The sequence below is a fragment of the Crocodylus porosus genome, unplaced genomic scaffold (genome assembly GCF_001723895.1).
Source record: "Crocodylus porosus isolate Cpor-Errol unplaced genomic scaffold, CroPor_comp1, whole genome shotgun sequence".
Lineage (NCBI taxonomy): Eukaryota > Metazoa > Chordata > Crocodylia > Crocodylidae > Crocodylus > Crocodylus porosus.
The window spans coordinates 92225310-92241523 of record NW_017728906.1 but is presented as its reverse complement, the minus strand read 5'-3'; the positions used below and the strand labels follow the sequence as shown (position 1 = coordinate 92241523).

General features: G+C 43.4%; 1 protein-coding gene across 1 annotated transcript in view; it reads left to right on the top strand.

Moving 5' to 3' along the window:
• LOC109306282 (uncharacterized protein C17orf105 homolog) overlaps positions 1-13611 on the top strand; it is a 15383-nt gene extending 1772 nt beyond the window's left edge. The window contains exons 2-5 of the mRNA XM_019529612.1: positions 4111-4191; positions 7664-7782; positions 10274-10466; positions 13132-13611. Of these exons, the coding sequence (XP_019385157.1) occupies positions 4111-4191; positions 7664-7782; positions 10274-10466; positions 13132-13296 (558 nt within the window). The 3' untranslated portion in view covers positions 13297-13611. The remainder of the gene's footprint in view (positions 1-4110; positions 4192-7663; positions 7783-10273; positions 10467-13131) is intronic.
• Positions 13612-16214: the final 2603 nt, after the last annotated feature.

Sequence of the window (16214 nt, the reverse complement as noted above, 5' to 3'; positions counted from 1 at the left end):
AGAAAAGCTGTGGCAAGGCTGGGAAAGGAAAAAAGTCCTTGGCAGTGTTTCTTTCTTCTTGGGTGCAAGGTGCAAGCTGTGCATTTCTAACAATACTCCATTTCTAACAATATTCCATTTCTAACAGTCTCACCACCTCACTTAACATATTAAGTATCATTATCCTCATGTAATGGATGAGAGAACTAAAATAAGAAGTGTTCAAGTGATTTGTAGCCAGTCTGTGGCACAGCCGCTGTGCTTACACTTTGAGGGAGTGCTGGGGCCTACCAGGGAGCTGGCTGCTATTTCCTGATTCTTAATGTTCCGCATTTTCAGTTTTTATTAAAAAAAAAATCTGGGAATTTTTCAGGGTTTATTTTCCAAACATAAAAGCCAGGTTGAAATCAAGATAAAAGGAAGAAAAGAAAAAAATGGTTTAAATTGGGGACAATAATAATACATTCCCATGGAAGTGAGGAAGGGAAGGAGTAAGGCTGCGGCTAGGGAAGGGGTGGAGGGAGGGGTGCAGCTCCCGGGGCAGGGAGCTGTCATATGTGGAGGGAACTGTCAGTGTGTGTGGGGCGGGGGGCATGGTGATTGCTGCTACACACACCCCAGGAGGGCTGTGGGACTGTGCCAGGCTCTTCCCAGGAGGCGCATGCCCCTGGATCTGCACACAGGACAAGAGCAGGCTGCCACTGCAGGCTGGAGCCGGCAGCAGCACCGGGGTCTTCCCAGTGTCTGGGGTGGGTGGCAGCCTCCTCTCGTCCGGCACACAGATCCAGGGGCATGCGCCCCCCCAGGGACACACCTTTTGGGGTGCATGTAGCACCAAGAGCCGTGCCTCCATGCCCCACTGACTTACAATTCCCTCCGCAGCTGGCATTGGCTGTTCCTGGGGCTGCTGCAGCAGGGGCTAGAGTAAGTGGGAACAAGCGGAGCCCCAGGCAGTGTGGGACACAGCACAGCTTGTCCCCACTCACCCCAGCCCCTGCTGCAGCGGCCCCAGGAGTGGCTGATGGCAGCTGCTAGGCTGTGCCGTGCCCTGAACCCTCTGAGGCTCTGCTTGTCCCTACTCACCCCTAGATTAAAAGAACAACCAAATAAGAACATATTAAAGTAAGGTTGCATGAGACTATACATTTGGTGCATCTCTCCTCTGCAACAGTCTGCACTGAACTAAGCATTTTGCTGGAGCTAGAATAGTATAGTAGCATATACACACAGAGTCATAACAATGAGCTACCACACAGACTAGGAAGGGGTTGGAAAATTTAGATTTTACTTTCTTACTTACTCAGTTTGAGAGAGGTATAAAATGACTTTTGGCAACTGATAAGCTCAAGAGATATTTTTACCTCCACCACCACCTTCCTTTGTATTATGAAAAAATGCAACTCATGAGTAGTTATTACTTTCCCAACAGAGAGATGAAGAGTGAGGAGATAAATAGGTCTCTTTAAAACTTCCAACTCCCAAGGATATGAGCACCATTATGTACCTTGTGACCTGGGACAACTAATTATATTGATACAATCCACAGAGAAGAGATGGCAGTATCAGTACCCCATTTCTAAATTAAACAATGGGTGCTTTACATTTTGACAACAGCTTTCACATTAATAAGCTTAAACCACAATTTGTTTAGTTGTTATGCTTTGTTATTCTATTCAGTTGAAGCCAAAACTCCTAAACTAACTGGTATAGCAACAACTGATTTTTCTAGCGGGCTATAATCACATGAGTATTTTATAGTGCAAGGTTGCTTTAAACTTGTTGTAAATTTAATGATCATGAAAAATGCTGGCCTGACAGCACAAGAAAATAAAATCTTCTAGAAAAATGCAAGAGCAGTCCACATTGCTTCTGCATAGCCTCCTTTGTGAGATTTACAAAGATCATTTTGTGGGATGAGAAGGGAAAGGTTAGTAGTACTTTAAGCTTGAAATTCTTCATGGCAAGATGCTAGACAAGTACTTTAAATGAGCAAGTAAGTGCCATTATCCCCTTTACACATGGAGAAACTAGGGAATATAAATAGCATCTTTCCCAAATCATATTGTCAGTGGTGGAAGCAAGAACAGAACTGACAGCTTCTGGCACTTGGTTCTGGACCCTTTGTACTTAGACTGGCTGCTCCCCTCAGCAATTTGGTCATCAGGCTTATTCATTCCTTGTCCTGTCTATAAAAGCTGATGATTATGACAGTTATTTTGTGCACATTGAAGCCCCAGGCACATGTTCATTTAAAGGCACCATGGGCTCTGATCCTAACCATCAAGCCTCCTGCCATGCCATACATTCATAGTAGGAGGCATGATTTTGGGATCAGGGATCACATCCCAATTGCACCCTTCCTACTTGGCAGTGCAGTGGCACTCCAGGATCATTAACATGACCTTGGGCTCCCCCTGCACTGGAAAGGTGATGGCCAGAGCTGCTACATGTTCAATTTAACAAACTATACAAACCAGTCATAAAAATGTTTCACATTTTTATGCCATTTATGCAGCAAGTATAGCATAACACATTCATTAAAGCATAAATGTAACATGTAGAGGGAGGCTGGCATGCAGACAACCAAATCGCTTCTTATCAATACAGCCAAGGACTGGCAGTAAAACCATTTGCTTTAATTCAAAAGTCACTTGCATTTGATAACTACTTGGATCATGAAAAACAGCAGGACACAGCTGAGGACAGAAGAGTGATGACAGACAAGAATAGTCAAATCTTGGGGGATGCTGCAAGTGCAGCTCTGCTATTTAGTAGACTGTTTCCATTCATTAAGGCCCAATCTTGTGATACTGATGTCACCCTCAACTCCTCTTGAAATCAATGAGTATTCAGTATCTCACCAAATCAAGCTCTGTATTTAAAAACTCTAACAGGAACAAGTCAACAGTGTAATTCTAGCTCTAGTACTGCAGCTCCAAACACCACCCCAATTAGCAACATGGTTTGAAGCCAAGGGCCAGACTTGGAAGATTTCTCAGTTGTCCAGGTATCAAAGAATCAGGGTTGGTCCCTGCCACATAACAAGGCTCTTCACTGTGCCAGGCTACCTCAGGAGCTTTGGAGGGCTGTATGTAGGCTGCAAGTGAAGCTTTGAACCTTCTACTTGCAACGCAGCTGTTTTGACCTGTCGCTATAAAATTTGCATCGACTTGACAGCCCCTTTTTCTTCCTGTGTAAATATTTTACTTTTCTTTATATAGCACAGGGGTGAGCAACTTCTAAGAGGCTGAGTCAGCCAGGAAGGGCACAGTTGAAACATGATTTATATGTGATACAGAAGAAAAATGTATCACATTCTGCCCCCCCTGACTTTTCACTCCCCACCCCCTGGGTCTCTCTGACCCAAGAGGATTCACATGAACTACTGTGCACAGGGAATCACTGTCAGTGATCTCTTCCTGTCATCCCTTATCTCAATATTCCTGCAAAGTGTCAGAAGGAAAAAGATACTTACTTTGCCTCTGAATTCGGTGCAAACCAAGCTCCACCAGTGATTGTACCAGCAGTTTAGCATCAGAGAATGGTATTATAAGGCCTTGCTGCTGGAGAGCAACACTGGGGGTTACTTGCAGCAAAAGAATCCCATGGCAAAGCATTGCAGAGCTCTCCTTAAATGTAAATTGACTCCCCTAGGAGATACTAATGCAGACAGGTAGGGATGTAGTTAGGGTTTTCTTGGGTTCCAGCAGTTCTGTTCCCTTGTAACAGCCCTGGGTATCTACTGCTTCAAGGATGCAAGCTCAGGAGCCTGTACAGTGAGCTCAACAAGACCCAACAGCCCCTGCCAAGTAGAGGTGCAAGCTGTCTTCCCATTGCCTTCCTGTGCTCTCACCCCAACATTATGATTCATCTGGCCTCAAGTTTTGTTTTGTTTTTGGCTTCTCTGAGAGAAAGAAAGATTGGTTCTCCACCTCTGATACAAATGTCCTTAATATGCTCTCTTTCCACTTGCTCTGCTTACACAGGCTCAGTGTTGCTGATAAAAAGGATAATGTCCCAAATAACAATACTGCTGACAATATAAAGGACTAAATGTAAATTATGCCTATGAGAACTGGTGAGAATTTTACTTTCAACAAAAAATGAATAACAATATCTTTCCTACTGCAGATTCAGACAGCCAAAGCAATGGTGGACACTTCTTCTCCTCCCACATATGGCCATCTGCATTTGAAGTTGAAGAAGCTGAAGGTATCCTGTTGGTTATCATCACTTAATTAAACTATGGAACATATAAACTATGTCATAGTGTCTCTCTCCCACCAATCCAAAGAAAGCTGGGCATAGCAACACAGATGAGAGAGCAAATGGTCAAAGGTTTAGTCCCATTCCTTGTCCCTTCAAAGCAAGACTTCTGTGCTCTGCATAGCTGGCCCCCTGGATACTGCCTTCTCAATCTCACATCACATAAGCTCTCATTTTCTGACTGATGCCACACATTCCTTCCAATTGCCAAGTCCAGAGCCCATGGATTCTGTCTTAGGGTTTGCACAGAGGGACTCTCCACACATACCCACATACACAATTTCAGCCATTGTGAAACCCCACAACCACAAAGACACACGCACAGTAAAATTAAACAAACACCACAACATGTAGCTATTCTCATGTATAACAATGTGTCAAAATATTTTATCTTTCCACAAAGACATTTTTTAATTAAAAAAAAAAAAAGAGTGGGGAAAAAAAATAATTGGTCATTTTTGTCGAACTTTTATACAATCTCTCTTAAGCAATGGGATTATCCTCCAGGTGAAAGTTTCAAGATTTAGCCTCTGAAAAATCTTGTAATACCTCATACATTTCAACACTATCCAAAGAGCTTGAGATTGTCTCACTATCGAAACGACTTTCTCCATGATGCACACAGGCTTTTATGCTATTATAGACTTGACATTAGTGCTGATTGCTGTCTAGCATTTTTCCTTTACTCTAAAAATACAAAAGCATATACCTTTGAAGGGAAATAAATAGGGGGCAAGAACCCACACAGGTAAAAAACAAAACAATAACACCCCTCTTACCTGAGCCCAGCTTCTAGGAGTATCCTTTAGGGTCGCACTGTGTTTCCTATTGATCTGCATTACCAGTTCTTCAAGAGGTGTTATGTAAACATAGAGCACTTGAACACATGATGGGGATTTAGTTCCCTAAATTTTAACAATTAAAAACCCACTGTTTCAATTTAGGGTTTTCTGTCACTGTTATGGCGAGGGGCCCAATCTTTTTCTTTTTCTTTTTTTTTGTGGAGCCTGTCTGTGTTTCCCATGGCTGAGGAGCATGCTTCTGGTGGCCCCTGAGCTGTGGGGGGCCCTGGTCCTTCCTTCTGTATTGGAAGTGCCCTCCTGGGCCACCTGGGTGGGCTGCTAGCAGGTGGGTGCTGCCCCAGCTTGGGGTCAGGGAACAGTTGGATCAGGCTGGGTGCTGCCTCCAAGCTGGGGCAGCATCCATCTACCTGGGTGGCCCTGAAGGATGCTGCTGTCACAGGGGGAAGCATAGGCGACTGGTAAGGGGTGCACAGGGGTGTACATGCACGGCCAACACTGATGCTGTCAGCAGGGCTGGTGCCCCCCCTGACAAGGCCGCCACCATTGGCAGCTTCTGCGGGTCCCCCCCAGATTCAGGAGGCACCAGTTGCTCATGGAGGGAAAGACCAGGGCCCCCTGCAGCTCAGGGCCTGCTGGCAGTTTGCCCCCAGCCGCAGGAAAGGCGGGCAGGCTCCATGGGGGGTGGGGAGGGTAGGATCAGGCCCTTCACCACTACTTCTTTCCCCCGGTTAAACCTGCCTGAGCAAGCTGCTTTCAGGTTGTGTAGCCCCTGAGCTGCAGTGGGGCCCAGTCCTTCTCTCCACAATGGTGGTACCACCCAAATGAGCTACTAGCTGTGGAGGTGCTGCTGCAGCTCACAGGCAGCAACCACTGGATCCAACTCTTCCCTAAGCCAGCGTGCTGGAAGCCCGCCGGATGCTGTTTCCCTGGGCAGGCTCGGGGAATGGTTGAATCTGGCAGGTGCTTCCTGCAAGCTGGGGCAGCACCCATGCAGCTAGCACCCTGCCCAGGCAATCCCAGGGGGTGCTGCCACTGTGGAGGGAAGGACTGGGCCTCCCTCAGTGGGGGAGGGTGAGCTGTCAAAAGGCTGCAACATTACAAACAGCTAGGTTGCAAACTAAACTACAATGTTTGCAATGTAACAAACTAATTTAAATCTGCACATGTACAGCGTGATGCAATTAAACCACAAAAATGGCCACTTTTCATCACATGTACAAGCACCCATAGTGAGAAGGTCTCTAACATTTCAGTGAAGCTTATCTTCCCTTCATCAGGTTCCTTTGTAATCACTACTCCTCTGGGCTTCTAGAGCTCAATGGGATTATTTAACAGCACCATTTTTAGGTACATCTATAATGCAATATAATCTACATTTACCCTGTTACAAAGCCAGGCAAACACAAAAGACAAATGAAGTGCCCCTGCAGTCACTTCCTTATAGCATTAGCCATTGAAGATTATCAGAGCAACAGAAGGCAATCTTTCATATAGGGCATGCTGAAGTGCTAGGATCTAGTAACAAAACAAAAAGGCACAGAATGAACAGGCCTGTACAGAATATGTTCTTCATTGATGCTCCAGCAGGGGCTCCTGATGGTATTATAAGCTCTGAGAGAATGATGGATTTCCCTGCCACTCCACCTCTGACTATTTTTAATTCACCCCCACGGACATATACTTCTGCAGAGTACATTGTTTGGTTCTTTTGGGATGGATTAAATTTCCCCAAATGGCAGATGCTCAAATAATATTCCTCCCAAATCTGGCTAGCTCTGGCAATTTCCTATAAGATCTTCATCTTCCAGCCTATTCTCTTCTTTAGGTTCATAACCTGCTCTCATCACCTTCACGTTCCACAAGTTAGTCTGTGTTAAACTGAGGTTATGTATATTAATATTCTACAGTTATAACTTAAAAGTGATCTGAAAAATTACCCTAAATTAGCTAACTGAGAATGTAAGTAACTAGTTTATACAGCCACACATACCTATTCCACTTGCTCCCTCTGCAGCTCCTTCCATTTTTTCATCACATCCCGTTGTTGCTTCTCATCTAAAATCTCCAGGGTAGGGAAGGCCCATTACTGTAGTTCTCTGGATCCAACTGAAAGGCTGTCATTGGATTTTAGCTCAGTCTCCACTGTTTGTGCAGTGTCCAGCACAATGGAGTCCTGGATTTTGACTGGAGCCTATGATGGCCACCAGAACTAACTAGTAATAAAGTTCCTGAAAAAAAACCCCAACCTCCTATTGACTGAACATAAAGATTTTTGTTGTACACCTATTAATGCATTTGCCAAGTGGTGCAAACTGCATAACTCTCCTGGTTATAAGAAAGAGTTTCTGTTTCAGGGTGAAATTTGCCCCTTTCCAGAGAGTCCCACTTAAAACCCTATTTACTGCCAAAGCCCTAAATTAATAATTTTGCAGGATCTTCTTCAGCACCTGTGCACCAAGGTGAATCCTTACTCTAACTGGAGCATGTGACTGGTCTTTAGGGCAAAGCAACAAGAGTTGCAGCAGCTCCTTGGTAGATATGCATAGTGCATCACTGCTGCTTACATAAGGCCCTAAGAAAAACCAAATCCTTCTCTGCCTCTTCTGTACATAAAGCTTGAGGAGGAGCGACTTTCACTCATCGAAAGAGACAACCGTTTGCTGCTGGAAAAGATGTCCTGCATCGTGAGGACGAAGGGACGAATTGATAACAAAAATGACTACGAGACCAAAAGGTAACATCCACCTTGACATTTGTACAAGGTTATTGAGTTACTGTGCTAGCCATAAACATAGACAATCTGCTCAGCAAGGACATATTTTTAAAAAAATTCAGGAGAGCAGTACCCAGGGGCGCTAAGGTGTCTGCATAGCAGATACTCATTCTTCTGGCCAAGATGGGGGACTCCAGCTTCAAAGTCATCCTTCTCCAACTCTGCCTGGAAAAGGAGGAGCCAGCTTTAGGTTAATGCTTTAGTTTACTAGCCAAGGGAAAGTGAGAGACTGGGAAAATGTTGCCCCAGTTTAGGCAAAATAAACCAATTATATCCCAGGTAAACTGTTATTGCTAAGTGAGTCACAGACTTTTGCTTTTTCAGTCCTTTCTACAGACATCACTGGAAATATGTGGGTCCAAAGCTTCAAGAGGGAATAAAACACCCAACAAAGTAAAGTAAAATAAGAACACTGTGGAGCAGCCACATTAAATAAGAAGACTCAAAAAATAAATACAAACAAGGATTTAAGCCATAGCTCAAGAGAAATGTGTGAGACTCTTCTGGTGGGAATACCATTTATAGCATCCTAAATCAAGGAGGAAATTCTTAATTCTAATAGATCATTCCTAATTCTAATACAGCATGCTCTGCTATCTTCAACAGCACAAAAGAGAATGTAGGAATGGATGAAGGAACCCAAAACCTTCAGTGGTGGATGTCTTGTGAATTTCAAATGTTGTCTGCTACTCCTTATGACTCATGTACAGACAGACTGGGTGATAAGAGAATGATAGCTCAAATCAGGTCCCAGGGTGTCTCTGCACTGTAGAGTCTACACAGAAGGTTGCAGCTTAGCTTCAAGTAATCTAGGTGGCATCCAGAACAGCGGGTCATTATATAACCGGGAGTATCAAGGCATCATTGTGCTCCAATGGGAAGGGAGATATAATCTGAACATGCTTTAGTTAATGGTTGGATATACCTTCATCAGCATTATATTACACATATGTAAACTACCGCATTGACTTTAGGTTGCAGCAGCAATACATGTTCCCACCACGTAGATTATTGTAGCTTCTTTGGAATCAATCAGCATCTGTTAATTAACTCCGAGCACTCATGTTTGTGGATAGCATTAGGCAAGATACTTGCCTTACAACTCTTCACTTTTTCATTTCCCAATTCATTTGGTTTGTATCTGAAATTTTGATGGGACATTTTCCTTCAAGAACTAATGATACAAGGACAAAAGCCAGGCTAGGATGGCTGACTGTTGATAGTCATATCCTCTCCTTCAGTATAACAACAAAAATGATTCAGGGGCTGAAAATAACCATTTTTAATTTAAGGTGAAGGTTGAGATTTTCCCTCTTGTAAGAAGGATCTTTATAATGGACTAGCAAATTGCCCATCAAGAATGATGGGGTGGGGGGGGAGGAGGGGCAGGGACAGCACTACCACCTGTCACCCCATGCTACAGCCACCTTCCAGAAGTGGGGGGGAGGGGGAGGGAGCTTGCCCCACTATCTCCTCCATCCCCCTCCACCAGCATCCTGCACCGCCGCCGCCTCCAATGCTGCTGGCCTGCTCCTCAGAGGCAATGGTGCACCTCCATGATAGCAGGGATGGAGTGGGGGGAAGCTGGACGAGTGAGGCCAGCACCACCTGCCTCGCCCCCCCCGCACCATCCCCTCCATCATGGCAGTGCTCTGTACTCTGGCTGTTTCGCTAACCAATCAGAGTGCTCCAAGAGCATTATGGACAGACAGATGGACTAAAGCCTTTATTGCGTAAGAATCTTTACAGCATTCCTGAAGAGACACTGTTTTTGAAGGCAGGGTGCAATGTTTCATTAAATGAAACTCCTCTCTTTCAGACAAACAGAGGGCAGATTTCTAAAGGTTGGTTAGTATACAAACAGGGTGTTCAAACTCTTATCTTGTGGGCTAATTTTGGCCCACAGAGCCATGGCATCCAGCCTGCAGCATTTCCCATGGGTCTGGAAATTTAGTGGTGGGGGAATGGTGATAATTAACAATTTGTCTCCTCCACTGCCAAATGTCCAAGCCCTGTAGGCCAGATGACATGACCTTATGTGCAGGGCTGGGATCATGGGCACAGTTGGTATGATGCAGGGACAGGGCAATGGTCATGATCCAGTGAAGGATTGGGGGCTGACCTAGTGCATGGGGCCTGGGCTGCAAGTGTGATCCAGCATCTGGGGCTGGGGCCATACACCAGCCTGGCTCGGTGTGTCAGATCAGATCCACAAACCATATCCAGCCTGTGGACCAACCCTGCACCACTCATCTGTCCCTCAAAGCCAAAAGGTTGGACACCAGTGGTATAAAGCAAGAAGAAGAGAATCCTCCTAGAAGAAGCATAAATGTTTTTGTGATTTCCAGACAGAAGATTTACAGTGGATTCAGACACTGAGGTTCCAGCTTTGACCTACACGTTCTTTAAGTACATCTGTGACTGGGATTGATCTTGTTTGTGTGTTTTCTAGTTTAAATAGGGAAAAACGAGAGAAGGAACTGCTGAGAGTGAGAAAGGAAAACCGTGCCATTCTGGATAGGATTATGAAGTCTGAGCCTCAGTATCAAGTTCAGAGGTGGCATGAAGATTGGCAACAAGCTGAGAAATACATGATCAGCATTGCAAGATATCCTCCTGGCTGGTATAAACCACACAACCAAAAGGTAGCCCTGAACTTCTGGGACTTTTTTCTTCTTTTCAATTGCAGATTAGACCTATCCACTTTGTGAATGTTGCTGTATCTTTGTGCTAGTAATTAGAACTAGCAGACAGTTATGTAGTTAATAATCTTACGTTTATACAGCACCTTCCATCTAATGAATACCACAGGGCTTTTCAGACTTTCTTGGGGAACTGCAGGAACTGTAGTATTTGTCCACTGATCAAATAACACCTTGTGATGCACTTGATGACTGGTGCCACAACAGAAAAAGCTAAGTACTACAGCAACTTTTTTTTTAAAGTATAAAATTATTTAATATTTTGGCATCACAAGAATCATGGTTGATTTCCACAGAACATCTGTTATTCAGAATAATCAGAATCTTGTTCTCTTCACAAAATGCACAGTTGTAAATCAGCTACAAACAATATTAAAGAAACGGGTCTTAGTGGACATGTTTACATGTGTGCTTTAATGAACAGTAGACTACTTCATTGTGCATGAAAGCATCAAGTAAAAGATCTATGCTAATTTTTTATGCATAGCTATACATTCTAGCTATACAGATATATAGCATATGCATAGCTATACATTATGCTAATACATAGTAAAATAGTCTACTGCACATTAAGTGTCACTTAAAACCATGCATATGTGCTACTGCACATTAAGGCAGCCTAATGGGCATTAATTTAGTACCTCACATTGGAAGTGCTAAATTTAGTGAATTAGAAAAGGCGCATTAATGCACATGTAGACATCCCTAGCATCACTACAGTGTCATGTGTATAACCCCCTGCAGGTTTAAAAATGGCCATTGGGGTGCTTTAACTAAAGCTTATCAAATGAGCTTTAGTTAAAGAGTCCCACAGCCATTTTTAAATGCATGGGGGCCTAATACACATGAAGGTGTGGCATTTTAATTAGAGTGGCTCTCTGGGAACCACTCTAATTAACCCCTCCTTCCCCCCACACCCCTGAGCATGCGTATAGGCACCTGTTCAGAATTGAGGTGTAGTAATTACTAAGCATGTGTAAAATGAGATCTTCAGAGGTGTATAGCTCAGCCCAGTCTGGGTGACTTTTCCTGAAGACAGGAAAAGGCAACTTGCTAGGCCTAGGACTACCCTGGAGTACTGTGTACAGTTCTGGGCACCCCCGCTACAGAAAGAATATGGACAAATTGGAGAGAGCCCGGAGGAGGGCAACAAAAATAGTGAGGGGGCTGGGGATATGACTTATGAGGAGACACAGAGGGAACTGGGCTTATTTATTCTAGAGAAGAGAAGACTGAGGGGGGATTTAATAGCAGCCTTCAACTACCTGAAGTGAGGTCCAAAAGACAGTGGTGATGCACAGGAGGTGCGTAGGGGGTACACGGGAGTGCATATGCACCCCCGGACAGCCAGTGTTTCCACTTAGGTGATGGGTGGGGGAGCAGGCGGGAGGGGTGGTGCCCCCCCTGAGAGCACTGGCTGAGGAGTGGGGATGCCAGGAGAAGCACTGCTGGCACTTCTGGGTTGGTGCGATCATCCCTAACCCCCCTCCCCACTAGGCATGATCAGCCACGGGGGCTGACTGTGGGGGAGAACCCTCCCCTGCAGTCAGCAAGTGCCTTCCCGACTCAGGAGGTACCAGTTGCCCATGCCGAAAGTGGATGGAGCTAAACTGTTGTCAAACACAGAAGACAGAACAAGGAGCAATGGTCTCAAATTGCAGCAAAGGAAGTTTAGGCTAGATATTAAGAAAAGCTTTCACATGTGGAGTATAGTAAAACACTAGGACAGGTTATCCAGGGAACTTGAGGAATCTCCATCCTTGAAGGTTGGTAAGACCCAGCTAAACAAAGCCTCGCCTGGAATGATATAGCTGGGGGTGGTCCTGTTTAAGCAGGATGTTGGATTAAATATCGTCCTGAGATCCCCTCCAAGCCTAATTTCCTATGATTCTATGACTTGTGAGAGCGCAGCAGTGGGGGCAGGACAGTTTCCCAGATTTCCCAGATGATGTCCTGGATTTCCGGGATTTCCAGATAGTCAGCCTAACTGGTACATCCCCAGCAAAAACTATTTCAGTCCAAGTAGTCAAAGCCTGGTAAAATCATAAGCATTAACAAAAAGTGGGCTTGGGAAGCATCAGGCAGCATTTATAATTAGTTGTACTATCAGCCCATCCCACAATGCACATACAGCTGTTGAACCTAGATCCATCTTTAACAAAGGATAATTTTTGCTTTTTTTTGGTCAGACCTTCCTCTCCTTCCCATTTTATGAGTGCTCAGATCTTTCTGTTGAAGCACATCTGTGTCACCAAAGATGGTATGTGTTGGGCAGGGGGGAGGCTTCCTCCCCTTTTATATTAGGGCCATTTTTACTGATCCAAGCAAATTCCCTCATCAGTGGACTGTATCATCCATTGGTGTACCTTACTTCATTCATGAGAGCCAATCCAATTCCAAAGGGCAGAACAAGTTCCCTTTCCTTGCTCCAGAAAAGGATTTTGCTTTCTCTGACCCTTGAGAACTCCACTATAACTTGTTCTAACTGTGGGTTGTGCTTGGCTGAGGAATTGCTTCTAAAATAATTAGAAAATATAAGAAACTTCAAATGCTGACATTTTGTTTACTTTAGATGAATTTTTAATGATTCCTCTCTCTTCTCTTGTAGGAACAAAAATTTAAAAAGAAGGCATCAAAACAAGAGCAAAATAGAGATAAGCAACTGAATGGAAAGAGTGTGAAAAGTGAGGAGGAGGAGGAAGAAAGAAAGCATAGTCAAAGTGCAGAGCACAATGATCACCAAAAGAAAAACAGTGTCTCAGAAAAAATATAATGCCCTCCCCTCCCTTTTTGAGGGCAGAACTATGGGTGAGCAGTGACTGCAAGAGCCTAGCATATTATCATCTTAAACAGGCTACTGTAAGTGTAGGTTTTAGGCATGTCAGGTCTTTATTATAATTAGGGAAGTGTAGGACAAGTAATGTAGGGTAGGATATGAAAACTTTTCTTTGTCATTGCCAAGAAATACCTAACACTGTATGACGGCTGATAAACACTAGTGAAATAGGGAGCAAAGCTGGACCTATGAATTGATTTTAGTATAGGTAACTAAACCAGCTGAGTTAGACTAAATTTTTCCTCTTTTTTTTAAATCATTTCAGTGTCCAAAGATCTACCAGTGAAAACTGACTTGGGTGACTGCATGTAGTTTTAAGCAGGGGGTTAAAATGTGTTTAGGGGCTGGACCATCTCTTTTGGACAGAGCAATGGCTGGATGAAGAACCTTCCCTCCTATTCACAATTACACAGGCCACTTCCTTCCCTATTCATGACTGCATACCACCTTTGTGTTAGTTACAGTAGTGTCATGTGGGGTGGGCAAAGGAGCACATGCCCTGGGTGCTGCCTAAGGGGAAGCCAGAAGGATGGGGCAGAGGGACTCCGCTTTCCCCCAGGGCTACTGCCTGCTTCACCGTTACCTTTACAGGGGGCTGCAGGAAGGAGATGGCACAGATGATGTGTGTAATGAAGCTCATGGCATTCTGGGAATCACAGTTTGGCAGGGCAGCAGTGGAGTTCAGCGCTGTTGGGGGAAGAGCTGAGCTCCTTTTTTTGCCACTGAAATCAGCTTTTTCTTTTGCCCTCTGGACATGCACTTCAGTGGCCAAACTGGAGTGAAAGTTTCCCCCTGGTACTGCTCTAGAAAACTATGATTTCCAGAACACCTTGTACCGGCTGCTGCTTGCTGTTGTTCCTCCACCTGCAAGCCAGAAGGTACAGGGAGGAAGGGAGTTTAAGAGAGGGTGAGATGACTGCCCAAGGTACATTTTGTCCATGATAGGCCCCGGTCAGTTATGGTAACTGCATTCAGAGACTGTACCATTAGAAGTATATGAAATATATTCCTAGCTTCGTTTAATGGAATCAAGTGGCTTAAAGCAAGGAGACACAGCACAGTGTGACCAGCTAGCCCTATATGCACAACCAGAAAGTGTTCTACAAGCCACCAAGGGCCTACAGTATAGAGCGTGGGAACTTCCCTACTAGAGGATGCATCCCATGTTATTTAGTTTTAAAACATGATACTTCATAAGCAGGGATCCTGGTTTTCTCTGATTTAAAAAAATCCATAATTTTAGTTTTAAAAAAAGTAACCCCAAATCCACATTTTTCTATAATTTAAATGAAACAGCTAAATATCTATATATTAGTGGTGTTTCATTTAAATCATGGAAAAATGTGGATTTGGGGTTACTTTTTTTTAACCAAAAATTAGGGATTTTTTTAAAATCAGAGAAAACCAGGATCTCTGTTCATAAGAAACACCCAGTAAACCCACAAACAAGTGTACTAAGCCAGTCAAATCAAGTGAAACTTCAGGTCCCTGAGGACAGAAAACCTGAAGCCAAAAAAAAGCTGTATTAAGTACTGGCTTTTGCTTGTTTGCAATAAGATTTACATCTCTGACTAACATACTCTTGGAGACTAGTAACTCTCTTTAGAGATATTCTTCTAATAATATTTTACATGTTCGAGACAGTTGAACTGTACATGTTCTCAACTGTAATGGAACTATGGTTCAAATAAATGACTCTGTGGTCATCATGTACTTTTCAACTATTACCTCCGGAAAATCCACCAACCCCTAATATGTCGTGAACCAAAGTCTACTGAAGTCAAGAGAAAAGTTAGTATTGGCTTATGTGCTTTGGATCCTGGGCAAAGCACTAAAGAGCTTAGACCAGCCCCCTTTTTCTATGGGTCAGCCATTAGAGTGCAGTATAGCTGCATAACCTTCAGCAGGTATGCTCCATATCTAATACCATTACCCATACTAGACCATTGAACAGGTTAAATGACACTTGTTCCCAAACATCCACGATTTGCAGGAGTGCTAATACAGGAGTGTCTATCCACAGCAAACCTATTGTTTCCGAGCACATATTTATTACAGGATATTATGCAAGTGCAAGAGCACAGGGTTTGATTCAGCATCATATAATTCTTAGGTAAATATTTAACATCACAATTAATCTAGCACAAAAAACCTGTAGTTCACTCTAACTCTCCCTTGGTACAGAAGAAATAGGCTGGCCTTTTTTTTTTTTTTTTAAAGAATTGATACATTTCATCAGTATATATACCAGTACCAATAAACCAAAACAAAACACAAAAAAACCCTCCAACAAATGATCCCAGGGAGTTGTTATACCATTTTTATAAAAAGGTGCAAAGTATCCCTAGCAATTTTGGTGGCTGAATCAAAATTTGTGTTTGCTTTTTGTTTGGTAAATGCATCAAAATAGGATAACACAAACCCGTCCCCTTTCCCCCCTCTCCCCCTGTCTGCTGAAGTGTAACTGATCAGAATTGCTATTCTTTTCCAAAGCCTTGGAACCAAGATGAAAAACTTTTTTACTTTAATTGTTTAGACTTTAGGTTTTATTGGAATTTCAGTATAAATGGCTATTTTGAACACAATTTAAGATTACAGAAAGAACTGTCATAGATTTGGGGTCAAATTCCACTTCCAATTATATTGGATTTTTACATCTTTAGAAATGACATAATTTATTTCTTTATGTAACTTAAACTGATTTTGTTAATTGTGTACCAAACTTGTTCGCATGGATTTGCAGTTCCTGACTTGCAACAAAATTAGCATTTGGTCTGAAACTCTTTAGGATTGTCTAACAAAAAGTTTTAAAAGCATGTGACTGGCCTCTTAAAATAATGAGATTGTATCTGAGG